Below are 13,413 nucleotides of genomic sequence, written 5' to 3'. Positions count from 1 at the left end.
CCCTTCCAACCCAAACCACTCTGGGATTCTAGGACTTAACTTTGCTTACAGCAGGGACTGTACACTGGGCTGACAGTGTAACACATGCAGCTGAACCAGTGCTGAAAACCACTTACCTACTGGTATGAGAAAGCCAAATTTGTGTTCAGGCACTTTAATCAAACTTCAATACAATTGTATTTCCTTATTTTTTCCCATTATTGGGCTGCTTCTCCCCTCTTGCAGGCTCTCTCAGCACTGCACCACCACCAACCAGTGAAGTCAAAACTGGTCTTACCAGTTTGGGACCAGTTCCCAGTCATTTTACAAAGCTCATTCAGTTATTACCACCCTTCTGCAGAGCAGCTCGCTGCAAACACCACCACGCAACAGTACCTGCGCTCCGCACGCTCCTTCTTCTTCAAGACCACGTCCAGATCTTGTAACTGTTCTTCTAATTTCTCACAGAGTAATTTCTAAAGGAATGAAACACAATATTAGCTTCTTTCATAGCAGCTATTTTCATGTTCAGATGCTTCATTCACTGTGTCATATTTGTCTGGAAGGAGGGTGAGTGCTTTGCTACACTGGAGGCTCCTCTTCGATGAGGACAACAAAGATCATCTCCCTAAAACACGTGCTTCACCATGAGCTGCTACAGCCATGCATCCTCCCAGTAACTGGCATTTCCTATCAGAAGCAACGTGCCTAAAGCAAGTAAAGAGGTTTGGAATAAGCATTTCTAAATTAGTACCTCATTTTTGTTGGTATTTACAGCTTTGCCTCAGAGAAACCTAAGGATTTCACAGACATATGTAATATACACACACAGTGGTACCTGTTTGTCCCTTATCTTAATATCTGGAGTAAACAGGAGTCTGTGGACACCACAATAAAAAGTGGAGATACATTTCACAATCCTTTTCTTAGCAAATGTCTTGGAACAGCACTTAATACTGAAGGAGTCATATATAAAAATGACTTTTCATGGACAGATTGTCTTTTATTCCATATTAATGCCCTCATCATACCCTTTCCAAGGATGATGATCATGCTTTTACAAACCTGTCATTTTTCAGGTTTAAAATCACTAAACACCACCAGAGCAAGGAGATGCTCTAACTACAAGCCACCATCCCAAATTGTGTAAAGAAAACATTCTCACACAGTTCAGATTATCACTACTTAAAACCACTCCTAATTAGTCCTAAAATACAACTAAAGGTCACTGCTTGGTAGCGCCACATTGTGTCACATCCAGAGTGGCTTTTTGCAGGAATTTGGCTTTTGCAGCTCTTTTGGCAGGGAATTTCTCTAAAAGCAAGGAAAGGGGTTTGGGAATCAGGCAGCTTACTCTGAAAATGTGCATAAATGGTTCCCCATTAATTTACCAAGAACAGGAACAGACACTCTCTGCCTTATCCCTGCAAGTCTTGCTATTTTAGATGTCCTTTAAATGAAACCAGACACATGCACCCATTATTTTTTGGCAGAAGCAACTTCTAACCTTCAAGAACATGTTCATGCTTGTCTGTTACTTGACAAGGACAACTTGGGCTTTGCCAACAGAAGCAAACTACACTGTGAGACTCATTAGAAACAGCAGCTTTCTCTAACCAGCTCCTGAGCATATGTCTCTGAAGGAGGAACAGCACTTAGAAACAGCTGCTTGTTTTGGCCACTGATCCAAAGATGGGAGAAGACCAGGTAGGTGGAGATTCCAATCAACACATCAGCAACACACAGTCAATACTGTGTTAGTCGTGAGGTAATTTAACCAAAGATGGGAGAAGACCAGTGTGGTTGGAGATTCCAATCAACATGTCAGCAACACACAGTCAGCACTAGCAGAAAATGAAAAGGGAAGGGAAAACCAGCTCACAAAACTCAGGTTTAATAATGGACAAGAGGGAGGTTGTGGCTGCCCCATCCCTGGCAGTGTTCAAGGCCAGGTTGGACACAGGGGCTTGGAGCAACCTGCTCTAGTGGAAGGTGTCCCTGCCCGTGGCAGGGGGTTGGAACTGGGTGAGCTCTAAGGTCCCTTCCAACCCAAACCAGTCTGGGATTCTATAAGATCATCACATCTACCACTCATCACAGCCTATTTTTAACAGAAGAAAGAATACGTTAAACTCTCAGCAGACCTCCACAACCCCCAAAGCAAAGCTGTAAAGGAGAAGAGTGAAGCTGAACAGGAACCATACATGCTGGCAGGGTGGGCAGAACCACTCTCCATCAGGGATGATCATCAAGGGAGGGCGAAGGCAGGCTGTGTGGTACCCACTGTCACAAGAGTCACACAACAAAATCTGTGGAAACAAAACAAATCGTGAGCATCTTTTGGCATCTATAACATGCAACAAACTCCAGAACCATTTCTGCAGCCAACACAGAAGTGCTTTATAAATACTTCGGACTGTGCCAAAACCCCCCAGAATCCTGTATCACTTATCACTAGATGCTTCCAGGGCCAGGAGTGGGTTTTATGGGGAAGTTTATATATCACAGTTTTCCATTTTTACACCAGATTTCCTCTTATTATGTATTCTCAGGCACTTAGTACTACTTGACTATGTTGATTGTAGCATGGCATGGAATCTGGTAATGCTTTCCAGACCCCAGATGAAGTGGAAAACTCCATCTGGACAAGATGTGAAGTGTTTTCCCTGTGCATTCGTATCCACACAAAGGAAACTTGGTTATTCCTCAAGTCAGGATGATTTTATGTCCCAGAGAGAAGAGACAAAGCAGGGGCATAGAGAACCAGGCAACTACTGAAGTTCATACTTAGCTGGGTTAAACTGGAGACATCCCTTTCCATTCAAGCTGAGCAACAAAGCTGGCATAAGCTGTGTGAGTATCTGCTGGGATATGTATCCTTTAGGTGAAACCTTGTCTCAGCTATGCTAGGATCTCTGTCACACACCTCAGAGTAGGCTTGTTTTGTGGATTTATAGCAGGATATTATGATTTCCCAGATAAAGAGAGGAATTTGTGATATCTACCACTGTTGAACAAGAACCATAAGTACCAGGGAGAATGAAAGCTCTTCCTGTATGGAATTTTGCTGTACCCAGTCTCTATCCAACAAGGATGACTATGGACCTGTGATTATGTCACACCACACCAGAAAGGACAAATCACACTGCTGGGCTTTTTGATGCTGTTTCCCTTGTATTCATTGAGAGGCACAAGCTCAAAGCCTCACCCAGATTAATTCTCAATGGGTTAAATTGTGTTATATGTCACAAAAGACAACAATTCAGAGGTGGTAACGAGAAGAAGTCGCTTCCCTTCTTATTAAAGGCAAACTCATTTAGTATCATGAGTTTACCACCTAAAACCTAGATAGGTTTCTTTAAAGAGCCACTACAGAGGATGATGCACCTTCAGATACCACCAAAGCCACATCTACATCTACACAACATCTACACAACAGCCAACAGCAGCTCGCCCCAGCAGCCTACCAGCTCAGGGTGATTGGGAAGGCCACACTTCTTGCACGGCTCATCGTCATCAGCAGGGGCAGCTTCTTCTTCCTCCTCTTCGTCCTCCTCTTCCTCCTCCTCAGAGTTTTTTTCACTCTCTGAGACCTCACTTTCCTCATTACTCGAGTATTTCCACCGGCCGCGTGTCCGCGTACCCGTCCACCGAACTTTGCTTCTCTAGGAGACACACCAAAGAGAAACCACAAAGGAAGCTCATAGAGTTTCTTCCCAGATCACATAAAATACTTGTCTCTACACTGAAGAGATTCATTTCCATCACACCAGCTGAATTTACCATAGAGCATTTCATTGAATTAATTGTCTAATCAAAGAGCCTTCAAATGCAACAGGATAATAAAGGGAGAGAAATTCCTATCTACCTGCAGGAACAAATTTTGAAGGAGCAGCTCCCATATGGAGCCAGGCTGAGAACATTGGGGCTGTTGAGCCTGGAGAAGAGAAGCTGCGTGGAGACCTCAGAGCAGCTTCCAGGGTCTGAAGGGGGCTACAAGGATGCTGGAGAGGGACTCTTCATCAGGGGCTGGAGTGATAGGACAAGGGGTGATGGGTTTAGACTTAAAACAGGGGAGATTCAGGTTATAGTTGGTTATAACGCAGAAGCTCTTCCCTGTGAGGGTGCTGAGGCGCTGGCACAGGGTGCCCAGAGAAGCTGTGGCTGCCCCATCCCTGGCAGTGTTCAAGGCCAGGTTGGACACAGGGGCTTGGAGCAACCTGCTCTAGTGGAAGGAGTCCCTGCCCGTGGCAGGGGGTTGGAGCTGGATGAGCTTTAAGGTCCCTCCAACACAAACCACTCTATGACTCTATGGTTGAGTCCACTGGCTGCATTGCAAAGCTACCTTCTTGCAAAAACTCATCTAAGATACATAATCCTCAACATTCCTGGGTAAGTGCATATTCTTACAGATAAGACTCTGGGTATTCTTTATTCCTGGGTAATAAAATGAGGTATTACCTTGTTAACCTTAGAATTTGATTCCTTCTCTTGTTTCTTTGCATCTTCTTTTCGTTCTGGCTTTTGTGCTGCTGCAGGTTTCTCCTCTTCCTCCTCAGCTCGCTTTTTGTCAGGTTTCTGATCCCGAGTCTCCACAACTTTTGGAGTAGGCTTGGATATCCTTGGAGATCTCCTTAACGTGCGGCCAATGCTGACCTCTTCTGGCGGCGTTTCTGCCTTTCTCTTCCGACTGGAGATCCTGATGGTTAATTTAATCCCTTCTTTTTGCCTTTCCGAAGTTATTTCTTTGTTATCCGTTGCACAGCTTTCTTCCTCAGACACTAGCTTGTATTTAAATTTGCTTTTAGGAACCAGAGAGTCCTTTTTACTCTCTGAGGAATCCTCTAGATTAGAAGCATGAGCATCATCTGACCTATCTGGCTCCATCTTGGCAGCTTCTGGCTCTTCCTCTTGTTTTTCAGGGCTGGATCTTTCTTCTCCTTTGCTCTCCTTAGGTTGAGGCGTTTTACTTTCAGAGCCCTCCTTTTCCAAGCCAGGGTTCTCTAAAGCAGCAGGAGAAGCAGGCGCAGGGGGTATCTCAGCAGCTTTTGGAGAATGAGCTCTCTCCTCAGATTCACCTTTACCTTTCAAAGTCTCTTCAGCAGAGAGCGCTGGGTTGGGCAGCTCTGCAGGAGCAGATGCAGTTGGGGACTTCTCTAAGCATTCTTTGGGTGGCGATAGGCTGTCCTGTTTGATTTTAGAGGCTGGTTTCTCTTCACTTGTTTTGGCACAGTCTTCAGAGTTCGAAGGCTCTTCCACTACCACATTAGTGGCTGTGCTGTCAGGGGGCTCCTTCTCCACAGGACTCAATTCCTCCTTTAAAGGCACTTTCTGATTCGAAGCCTCGGAGACGGCGGCGCCGATCTCCTTCAGCACAGTCACTGCATTCTTCTCCACCTCACACGTTTTGATGATTTTACTAACAGAATTCAGGGACTCTGACACCTTTTCCCCACTTTTCCCAGTTTTCTCCTTCAAGGAGCTGCTCTCATCCTTTGCACCAGCAGAGTGCTCTGGCTTGTTATTCTGTATGACGCTTGGGGTTATCTTTTCACAGCTAACCTCTCCATTCACCAGCACTTTCCCATCAGGACATAAAGCAGTGATTGTAGGGACTCTCTTAAAAGCTTCTTCTTCAGGTTTCCCTTCTTCCTTCAAGACATCCTTTGTTGGAGTAACACATTTACACAAGGGCCCCTTTATTGGACTGTCATAGTCATCCGTCAGCTTGATCTCTCGCTTCTTAAGCGGTATTTTGGCCTGCTGGTCGTTTTTCAGCTTCTCACTTTCTTCCACTGATTTCTCCACTATTTCTTGGGGAGTTTTGACATTAACACAAAATTCTAACCTCTCTGGCTCATGAACTGCTATTTTCTCTGTGCAACTTTTGACTTCTTTTAAGTCTTTCGATTCTATTTTGTTTTCCTTCACCTCGACTTTAACAGGCTTGACGTTTTCTTTAAAGGAGTCACTTTCTTCTTTGACAGTTTGCTTTTCTTCAGTGTATTCTGAAGCTTTCTCTAATTTTACTATTACTGGCAACTTGATGATTTCTTTTTCTTCCACTTTCTCCATTTTCAGGGTATTTTCATCTTCTTTGACCACGGGAAGAGGAAGGTTTTCTGTTTCCATCGCCTGTTCTTCCACCTCTTCTTTCTCTTCTTTGATTTTCAATTGATTTTCTGTTGACAGAGAAAAACAACTATGAAACACCCAGAAGGACCTACAGGGTCACAAAGAGCATCCATCAAAACAAAGGTATATGTGAAGCACCCAACAACCCAAAGTCCCCCACAAATGAATCTTCTCTCATTGAATACCCAGGGGTCTGGCTGCTCTAACACTGTCATTAAATGAGGTGCTAATTTTTAACTATAGAATCACATTTCAGTTTAATTATACACCAAAATAAACCTACAATTCAGAAGACAGCAGCAGAATTCTGCATTTATCCTTCTTTAAACAGCCATCTCAGCCCCTCCAACAGTGGCACAATGCTTTCAGAGGATACATGAAATGTAAGCATGAAGCATCAAGCTTGAAGTCTTCTTGAGTTTCTGAACTCTTTCACAAACCACAACATGGTGGAAGATTCCATGGTCTTCAAGTGAAATTCCACATGGAAATGAGTCCCCAGCAGTTCAGAGAAACAAAGAAGACGTTCAACTGCCAGAGGGGAGATTGAGATGAGCTCTGAGGCAGCAGCTCTTCCCTGTGAGGGTGCTGAGGCGCTGGCACAGGGTGCCCAGAGAAGCTGTGGCTGCCCCATCCCTGGCAGTGTTCAAGGCCAGGTTGGACACAGGGGCTTGGAGCAACCTGCTCCAGTGGAAGGTGTCCCTGCCCATGGCAGGGGATTGGAGCTGGAGGAGCTTTAAGGTCCCTCCAACCCAAACCACTCTGGGATTCTATGTGTAGTGAGGAAGAATGGATTTTATACCATTTTCAAATACAAAGCATGTATTGAGGTAAGTCTCAGCAATCAGTACAGCAGTGGAAGATGAATCCCTGAAGCACCCGGAGCGGTAACATTTTGAAGGCTCAAAGCTGGTCTTTTCCCTTTCAGAGAAGTGCTTCCCTCTCTGAGCCCTCGTAACACAAAAGCTGCCTCTTTAAAGCCATTTGTAATGGTAAGAATTGAGATATTTTTTCCTGTGTCCAAGTTCTTTCCCTCTGTCTTCACTTCTTTCTGCCTAAATTCTGTTCGACCATTTCTTCCTTTCACCTCCTGCTTTCTCCCAAGCTTCATCAAGGAGCACCAGAATCCTAAATCTCCTCTATACCGAAACTCAACATCTAGAGTTATCAATAGCTTAACAGCCATAGTCTACAGTTTAACTCCCCAAACTGCTCATAAAGCATCTCAGATACACAAACTGACTTAGCTGGTGCACAAGTCATTTCAATACTACTCAAGTCAATTCCTCAGGCTAGTAAAGCACATGTAAGCATTGGGTCAGTTGACCTTTTTGTATGTACTTGTTTAACACTATCTGGGATGTGGCCAAAGCAAACAGGTATCAGGTCTTCCAGCATGTTTTCACTGTATCACAAAAGAGCTTGGACTACTAGTAAGAAATACTAAAGCTTCTCAACTGAGAGCCTCTGAGTAGCGCTCTGTGTATTTATCACTGCATGTGTCAGTCATTTCATCATTCATCCCATACATGGGACTAGTGCCCAGGAGTGATTCTGCATCAACATGATGTGAGGCACAGGCAAGATCAGTACTTGGAATTCATCCTGCAGTGTTGGTAACCACACAGGTTGTGTTGTCACTTCAGTGCAGAGTTACACGCTGGAAAAGCCTGAGACTGGAAGACAAACCTGCTGGAGTTCATCCCAATTCCCTGCCATTTCTACATGAGTCTTTTAATGCTTCCACAACCACTTCAGTGTTACCTGAATGTTTTATTTCTTCTGTTCTCCACTGTTTGTTACAAAGAATGAGAATAAAACAGCAAGTTTTTGATACTCAGAACCAAGACAGGCTTTGGCTAATTCCATATATCAAATTAACTTAAACAGATTTGAAGGAACACATCCTAACACACCAAAATCCTTAAATCTTGTTTCTGATTGTGGAAATATCTTCATGTATGTTAATAAAATAACACCAGCTTGTAACTGGGGTGGAGTTACTTGGGATAAGCAGCTTTTAGCTTTCCATAACCTGAGAGCAGAGCACATCTTGCAAAGTAAAGTACTCCAGCCTGATGGATACTTGCTAAAAGCAATGCACAAAGCAACAAGCCAGGCAGGTTATTAAAGATGTGCAATGACACGGTAATAAGGAAGGAAAAAAGGTTCTTTGCTAAGAGCAGCAATGCACTGGAGGCAGCCAAGGACCACTTCACTTCTAAAGCATTTTAGTATTTTAAATCATTACAATTAAACTCATGTTGAGTTCTGGTGTGCTCAACATAAGAAGGACACATAAGGAGGCCACAAGGATGATCAGGGGCTGGAGCACCTCCCGTATGGAGACAGGCTGAGAACATTGGGGCTGTTGAGCCTGGAGAAGAGAAGCTGCGTGGAGACCTCAGAGCAGTTTCCAGTGTCTGAAGGGGGCTACAAGGATGCTGGAGAGGGACTCTTCATCAGGGACTGGAGTGATAGGACAAGGGGTGATGGGTTCAAACTGAAACAGGGGAGATTTAGGTTAGATCTAAGGCAGAAGTTCTTCCCTGTGAGGGTGCTGAGGCGCTGGCGCAGGGTGCTCAGAGAAGCTGTGGCTGCCCCATCCCTGACAGTGCTCAAGGCCAGGTTGGACAGAGCCCTGGGTGACACGGTCTAGTGTGACGTGTCCCTGCAATAGCAGGGGGTTGGAACTAGATGATCTTAAGGTCCTTTCCAACCCAAACTGTTCTATGATTCTTGAAAACTCATGTTGATTGTGAAACACTGGAGGATATAACCTGTATTTTTTTTTTCTGATTCAAACTCAAAAGGAAAAGTAAACAGTGCACCCAATGCTGTCTGGATTTCAAACATGGCATTGCACAAACAGGTATTTTTCTTCTTTTAAATATTGCTAGAACAGGAAAAGTTTGGCAACAGCTCAATGCCCCACAAAAACACACAATGACCATGTACAGCAAAATAAAATTCTCCTATAAATAAACTCTTGAGCCTAAACATGCACTAAAAACCCTCCAAAAATATTTATAATTTCGAAGTACTCAATACTGAAGGGCAGCGGAGCTGGTGCAGGGCCTGGAGCACAAGTGTGATGAGGAACAGCTGAGGGACCTGGGGGGGTTTAGTCTGGAGAAGAGAAGGCTCAGGGGGGACCTTCTCGCTCTCTGCAACTGCCTGACAGGAGGATGGAGCCAGGAGGGGGCTGGTCTCTGCTCCCAAGGAACAAGGGATGGGACAAGAGGAAACGGCCTCAAGCTGCACCAGGGCAGGTTTAGATGGAGATGAGGAACAATTCCTTCCCCAGAGGGTGCTCAGGCATTGGAACAGGCTGCCCAGGGCAGGGCTGGAGTCACCGGCCCTGCAAGTGTTCACACCCCGTGTAGCCGAGGCCTCAGTGCCATGGGTTAGTGGTGGCCTTGGCAGTGCTGGGGAATGGTTGGACTTGGTGGTCTTAAAGGTCTTTTCCAACCTGGTTGATTCTATGATTTACTTTGAACAGAAACAGGTTTCGTGGACTGATTTTCTTTAACAAGTCCTGCTCTAACACAGTAACTTCTCAGGAAGTTGAGAACTCTTTACGCTGCCACAGCACAACATTGAAAACTTGAGGAAAGAAGGCAGAAAACCTTGTGTAGATGCTTCTTCAGCCTTTTTGGTGTCTTCATCTTCTATGCTGGGGCTTTCCCGTGATGAATTCTCCTGCTGAGTGTTGTTGGGTTTCAACAGGGCAGGATCAATCTGTGCTTTCAGCAGCTCCAGGGTCTCGGCGAGCTCATTGCGGTTTCTAGATGACAGAATTAAAGCCCATATTATTTGATAAGCCACTTGCTCATCCCAAAGGGATTCATAACAAATAAACAGCATCTGCTTAAATGAGCCCTGCCCTCAAAACCAAAGACACAACCACAGCAAAATGCCTGCCCCACCACAGTGGCTGATGCTTCAGAGTCAGAAACCTTCCAATTTATCCACACCAAAACGAAACCACTTTTGGGGAAGGATCTTATCCACCACAACTAAAGCCCTGCCAGGTTTGGATGTGAGCTGCTACTATTATTTATTATCCTCTCACCAATCCTCACTGACTGCTTTGCAATTGCTTCTTTCTCTCAGTGGAGAGGAAGCTGTAGTTTTCTGCTCCAAAAGGAACAACCACATCGTTCAAGTGACAACTTCCAAAAGCAGGGAACTACAATGGTGGCTTCTTGGAGAAGGTGCCGGAAGCTTCCCCTGTATCCTGCTGCCCTTCCATGTATCCTTTGTAGCTTAAGCAGAAAACAAGTTACACATTTCTGTTACCAACAAATCAGTGAGTTATTTCTGCAGGTGTTTTATCACTAACACATCCATGTGAAGGTGGAGAATCCCACTGTCAGGAATCCTGCTCCATGAGAAACGGAGAGTTATTGACATAGATTTCTGAAGACAAAGTCACAAATGGCTGAAAATCCCTATAAAATAAGGAAAAACAAAGGAAATCAAGAAGGAATACCTAACAATGCACTTCCATGTGGATCCATCCTGGTCATCCTGTTCTTCTATGTACATCCTGACATTATGCTCTTGATCCAGCTGATACCAGTACATGAGGCCATCCTTGTCCCGGCCGATGGGCTGAAGGCGCATGGCATCAGCATCCTCCTCATTAATGATATTCTTGAACTTGAGGTTATCATCAAACTGACATTCACACAGATACTGGGAAAGAGAGAAATCAGGGAGACTGTTCAAATGTCAAAATACAGATAGAAAGAGAATCAGTCATTTGGAGCTTCTTTTAGGCCTCTCTCTATTGGATCTGTGAGTTTGAGCTATCAGAGGGGTGTTTTCCAGATCACACTGGTTTGAAATGAAAGAAGTTTTGGGGTTTGGGGGTTTTTTCCTCCAGCTTAGAAAGTGTATTTTGAATTATTCTCTTTTATCTACTCCAAAGAATCTCATTGTACACTGAGCCCCACACCCAAACTTGGAACCAACCCTGAGAGCTTCCTCAAGACTTGAAAAGAGGAAGACCCATCTTTGGCTTTGGAACTCATCAAGCTAATGAACACCTTCAAGTGCCCTACACAGGCACACAGATACTGACAGAACAGTCAGTACAGCCCAATTTCCACACAGAGAGCGAAAAATATGCAGAGTGTTCAGTTTGGGCCTATTCCACCCTAATGAATATGATGCCTGTCATAAGAGCAGCTCTCTATTTAATATATCTACTTACGGCTCAGTCAAGCTAAACTTACAAGCTGTTGAAGTGAGAAAGCCATAGCTCCAAGATATTTAAGTGAGCAAGGAAGAAGTCATTCAGCACCTCAGCTGATGAATGTGTACCTTCAGAATCCCCAGTTTGCATTCGACACTCATTTCCAGGTATCCTTTTTTTTCCATCTCCCAAGCCCACGTGCTGTTGAATTCTTGGCATATCTGTCACAAACAGAACCACAACATCGCCAGGGTTAGTGGATAAAAGCAATTTTAAGTTTTTATATTAACAGTACCATGTTACAGTAACAATTATACATGATCTCTTCAGACTGCAGGACAAAGCCTCCCAGAAAACAGAAAGAGAAGTGGGGTTGTTTGGCAAGCACTGGTGAATCTCCATGGAAGATTAGATCATCGAGGTCCTGATCACCATCAGCTTCTCTAAAGCTCTGAAATCAGGCAGCACAGCTCTGAACCAGGAAGATATTCTTGTCTTTGCTGAGCTCCTGTTCTATTTCTGACTTCTCTATTTAGAATAGAAACTCTCTTGAGTAGACATGATTTCTCACTGCACGTCCTTATGGCACTCAGCACATCTTGGGGCCACCTGAGTCCTCCCCCTGTACTGCACATAAATGCCACTGACATTCACTCTGCACTGGGGAATTATGATTCTTTAGAAAATAACTTTGGGCTTCAAGCTGCTTGATAAATATTTTAAAGTATAGAATCATCATAGAATCAACCAGGTTGGAAAAGACCTTTAAGATCATCATGTCCAACCGTTCCCCAGCAGTGCCAAGGCCACCACTAACCCATGGCACTGAGGGCCTTGTCTACACGGTGTGTGAACACTTGCAGGGCCGGTGACTCCAGCCCTGCCCTGGGCAGCCTGTTCCAATGCCTGAGCACCCTTTGGGGAAGGAATTGTTCCTCAGCTCCATCTAAACCTGCCCTGGTGCAGCTTGAGGCCGTTTCCTCTTGTCCCATCCCTTGTTCCTTGGGAGAAGAGCCCAGCTACTTCCTGGCTCCAGCCTCCTGTCAGGTAGATGCAGAGGGAGAAATGTGGCCAATTTCCATTTACTTCAAGCAAACAAATTTAATGACACAAATATAAGGGAAAACCACACCAAAAAAGTGGCAGTAGAAGACAAACAGATTGACTCAGCAGAAGCTCCAACAGTAATGGTGGAGAAGGAATTCCCTCTCCTCCTAAACAACTCAGACATGAACAGGGAAGAGCTGTTTATCAGTTGAGCACACATGGTGAGGCTATTCCAGTGGCAACATCAGTTAGAAGGAGGCAAAAGCTGATCAACTTCCAGTCAACTGCTGAATCCTGACTGTCCAGATTAGCACACAAGGTGCTGCTGCCCTTCAGCCTGTGAGGAAGCAAGGCCCTGCCCTATGGACTCAGTCAAGGCTGTGGTCTCCCTATCACCAAATGATTATTAAACACAAGATACAGCCACTCAGCTGCTTGGAAACCTGTAAATCACATCTAAAAGCAGCTTTCTCTGGAAACAGGAGCCAAACTAACCCTAAATGTCACCCACCAGAAGTAGAGCTCAGCTAATTCCTGTTGTAAAACCCCATGGCCGTACTACCTACCCTCTGCTACCCTTAGTACCAACACCTCTTCTTAAGTGACCCATGGGTAAGCCCGCACTCAGATCAGCTCAGCCACACCATAAATCATACTCTGACTTTAAACTGTGTCCTACAGAGAACAGTGAAGAGAGTGCTCTCAGGTCACAATGAATCCTGCTGGAGAGCCATGTTTCCTGCTCCAAGGTTAAGGAACCTTATGTGAGCACTTCTGTGATGCAAAACCAAAGCTGACAGCAAGAGACAATCCCTGCTCACCCATAAAATGGGGTTAATCTGGTTGCCTGCTTGTTCTCAACTGTGTAACGTGAGGAACTGTGTATCAACCCCTTGCTGAGGGCATGTGCCAGTCGCTGCTCGTTACTTACTCATCAAGTATGAAAGCAATAATGAGAAGTTTCAACATACTGTGGAAGTGTGTGGCTGTCAAAGCAGAAGCTCAGAGACATCAGAGCTGCTGAAGCATCTGTTCAACCTGAAATGACT

General features: G+C 44.8%; 1 protein-coding gene across 2 annotated transcripts in view; it reads right to left on the bottom strand.

Moving 5' to 3' along the window:
- The window catches only part of RSF1 (remodeling and spacing factor 1), a 57,682-nt gene that overhangs the window by 17,944 nt on the left and 26,325 nt on the right, over positions 1–13,413 (bottom strand). For both annotated transcript variants that reach the window (XM_030477702.1, XM_030477703.1), the window contains exons 3-9: positions 11,446–11,538; positions 10,610–10,815; positions 9,744–9,901; positions 4,441–6,161; positions 3,447–3,644; positions 2,184–2,288; positions 376–455 (exon numbers count right to left, since the gene is read on the bottom strand). In XM_030477702.1, the coding sequence (XP_030333562.1) occupies positions 376–455; positions 2,184–2,288; positions 3,447–3,644; positions 4,441–6,161; positions 9,744–9,901; positions 10,610–10,815; positions 11,446–11,538 (2,561 nt within the window). The remainder of the gene's footprint in view (positions 1–375; positions 456–2,183; positions 2,289–3,446; positions 3,645–4,440; positions 6,162–9,743; positions 9,902–10,609; positions 10,816–11,445; positions 11,539–13,413) is intronic.

Source organism: Strigops habroptila, chromosome 2 (assembly GCF_004027225.2).
Source record: "Strigops habroptila isolate Jane chromosome 2, bStrHab1.2.pri, whole genome shotgun sequence".
NCBI lineage: Eukaryota > Metazoa > Chordata > Aves > Psittaciformes > Psittacidae > Strigops > Strigops habroptila.
Note: the sequence above shows the minus strand (reverse complement) of the source record. Positions and strands in the feature narration are given on the sequence as shown.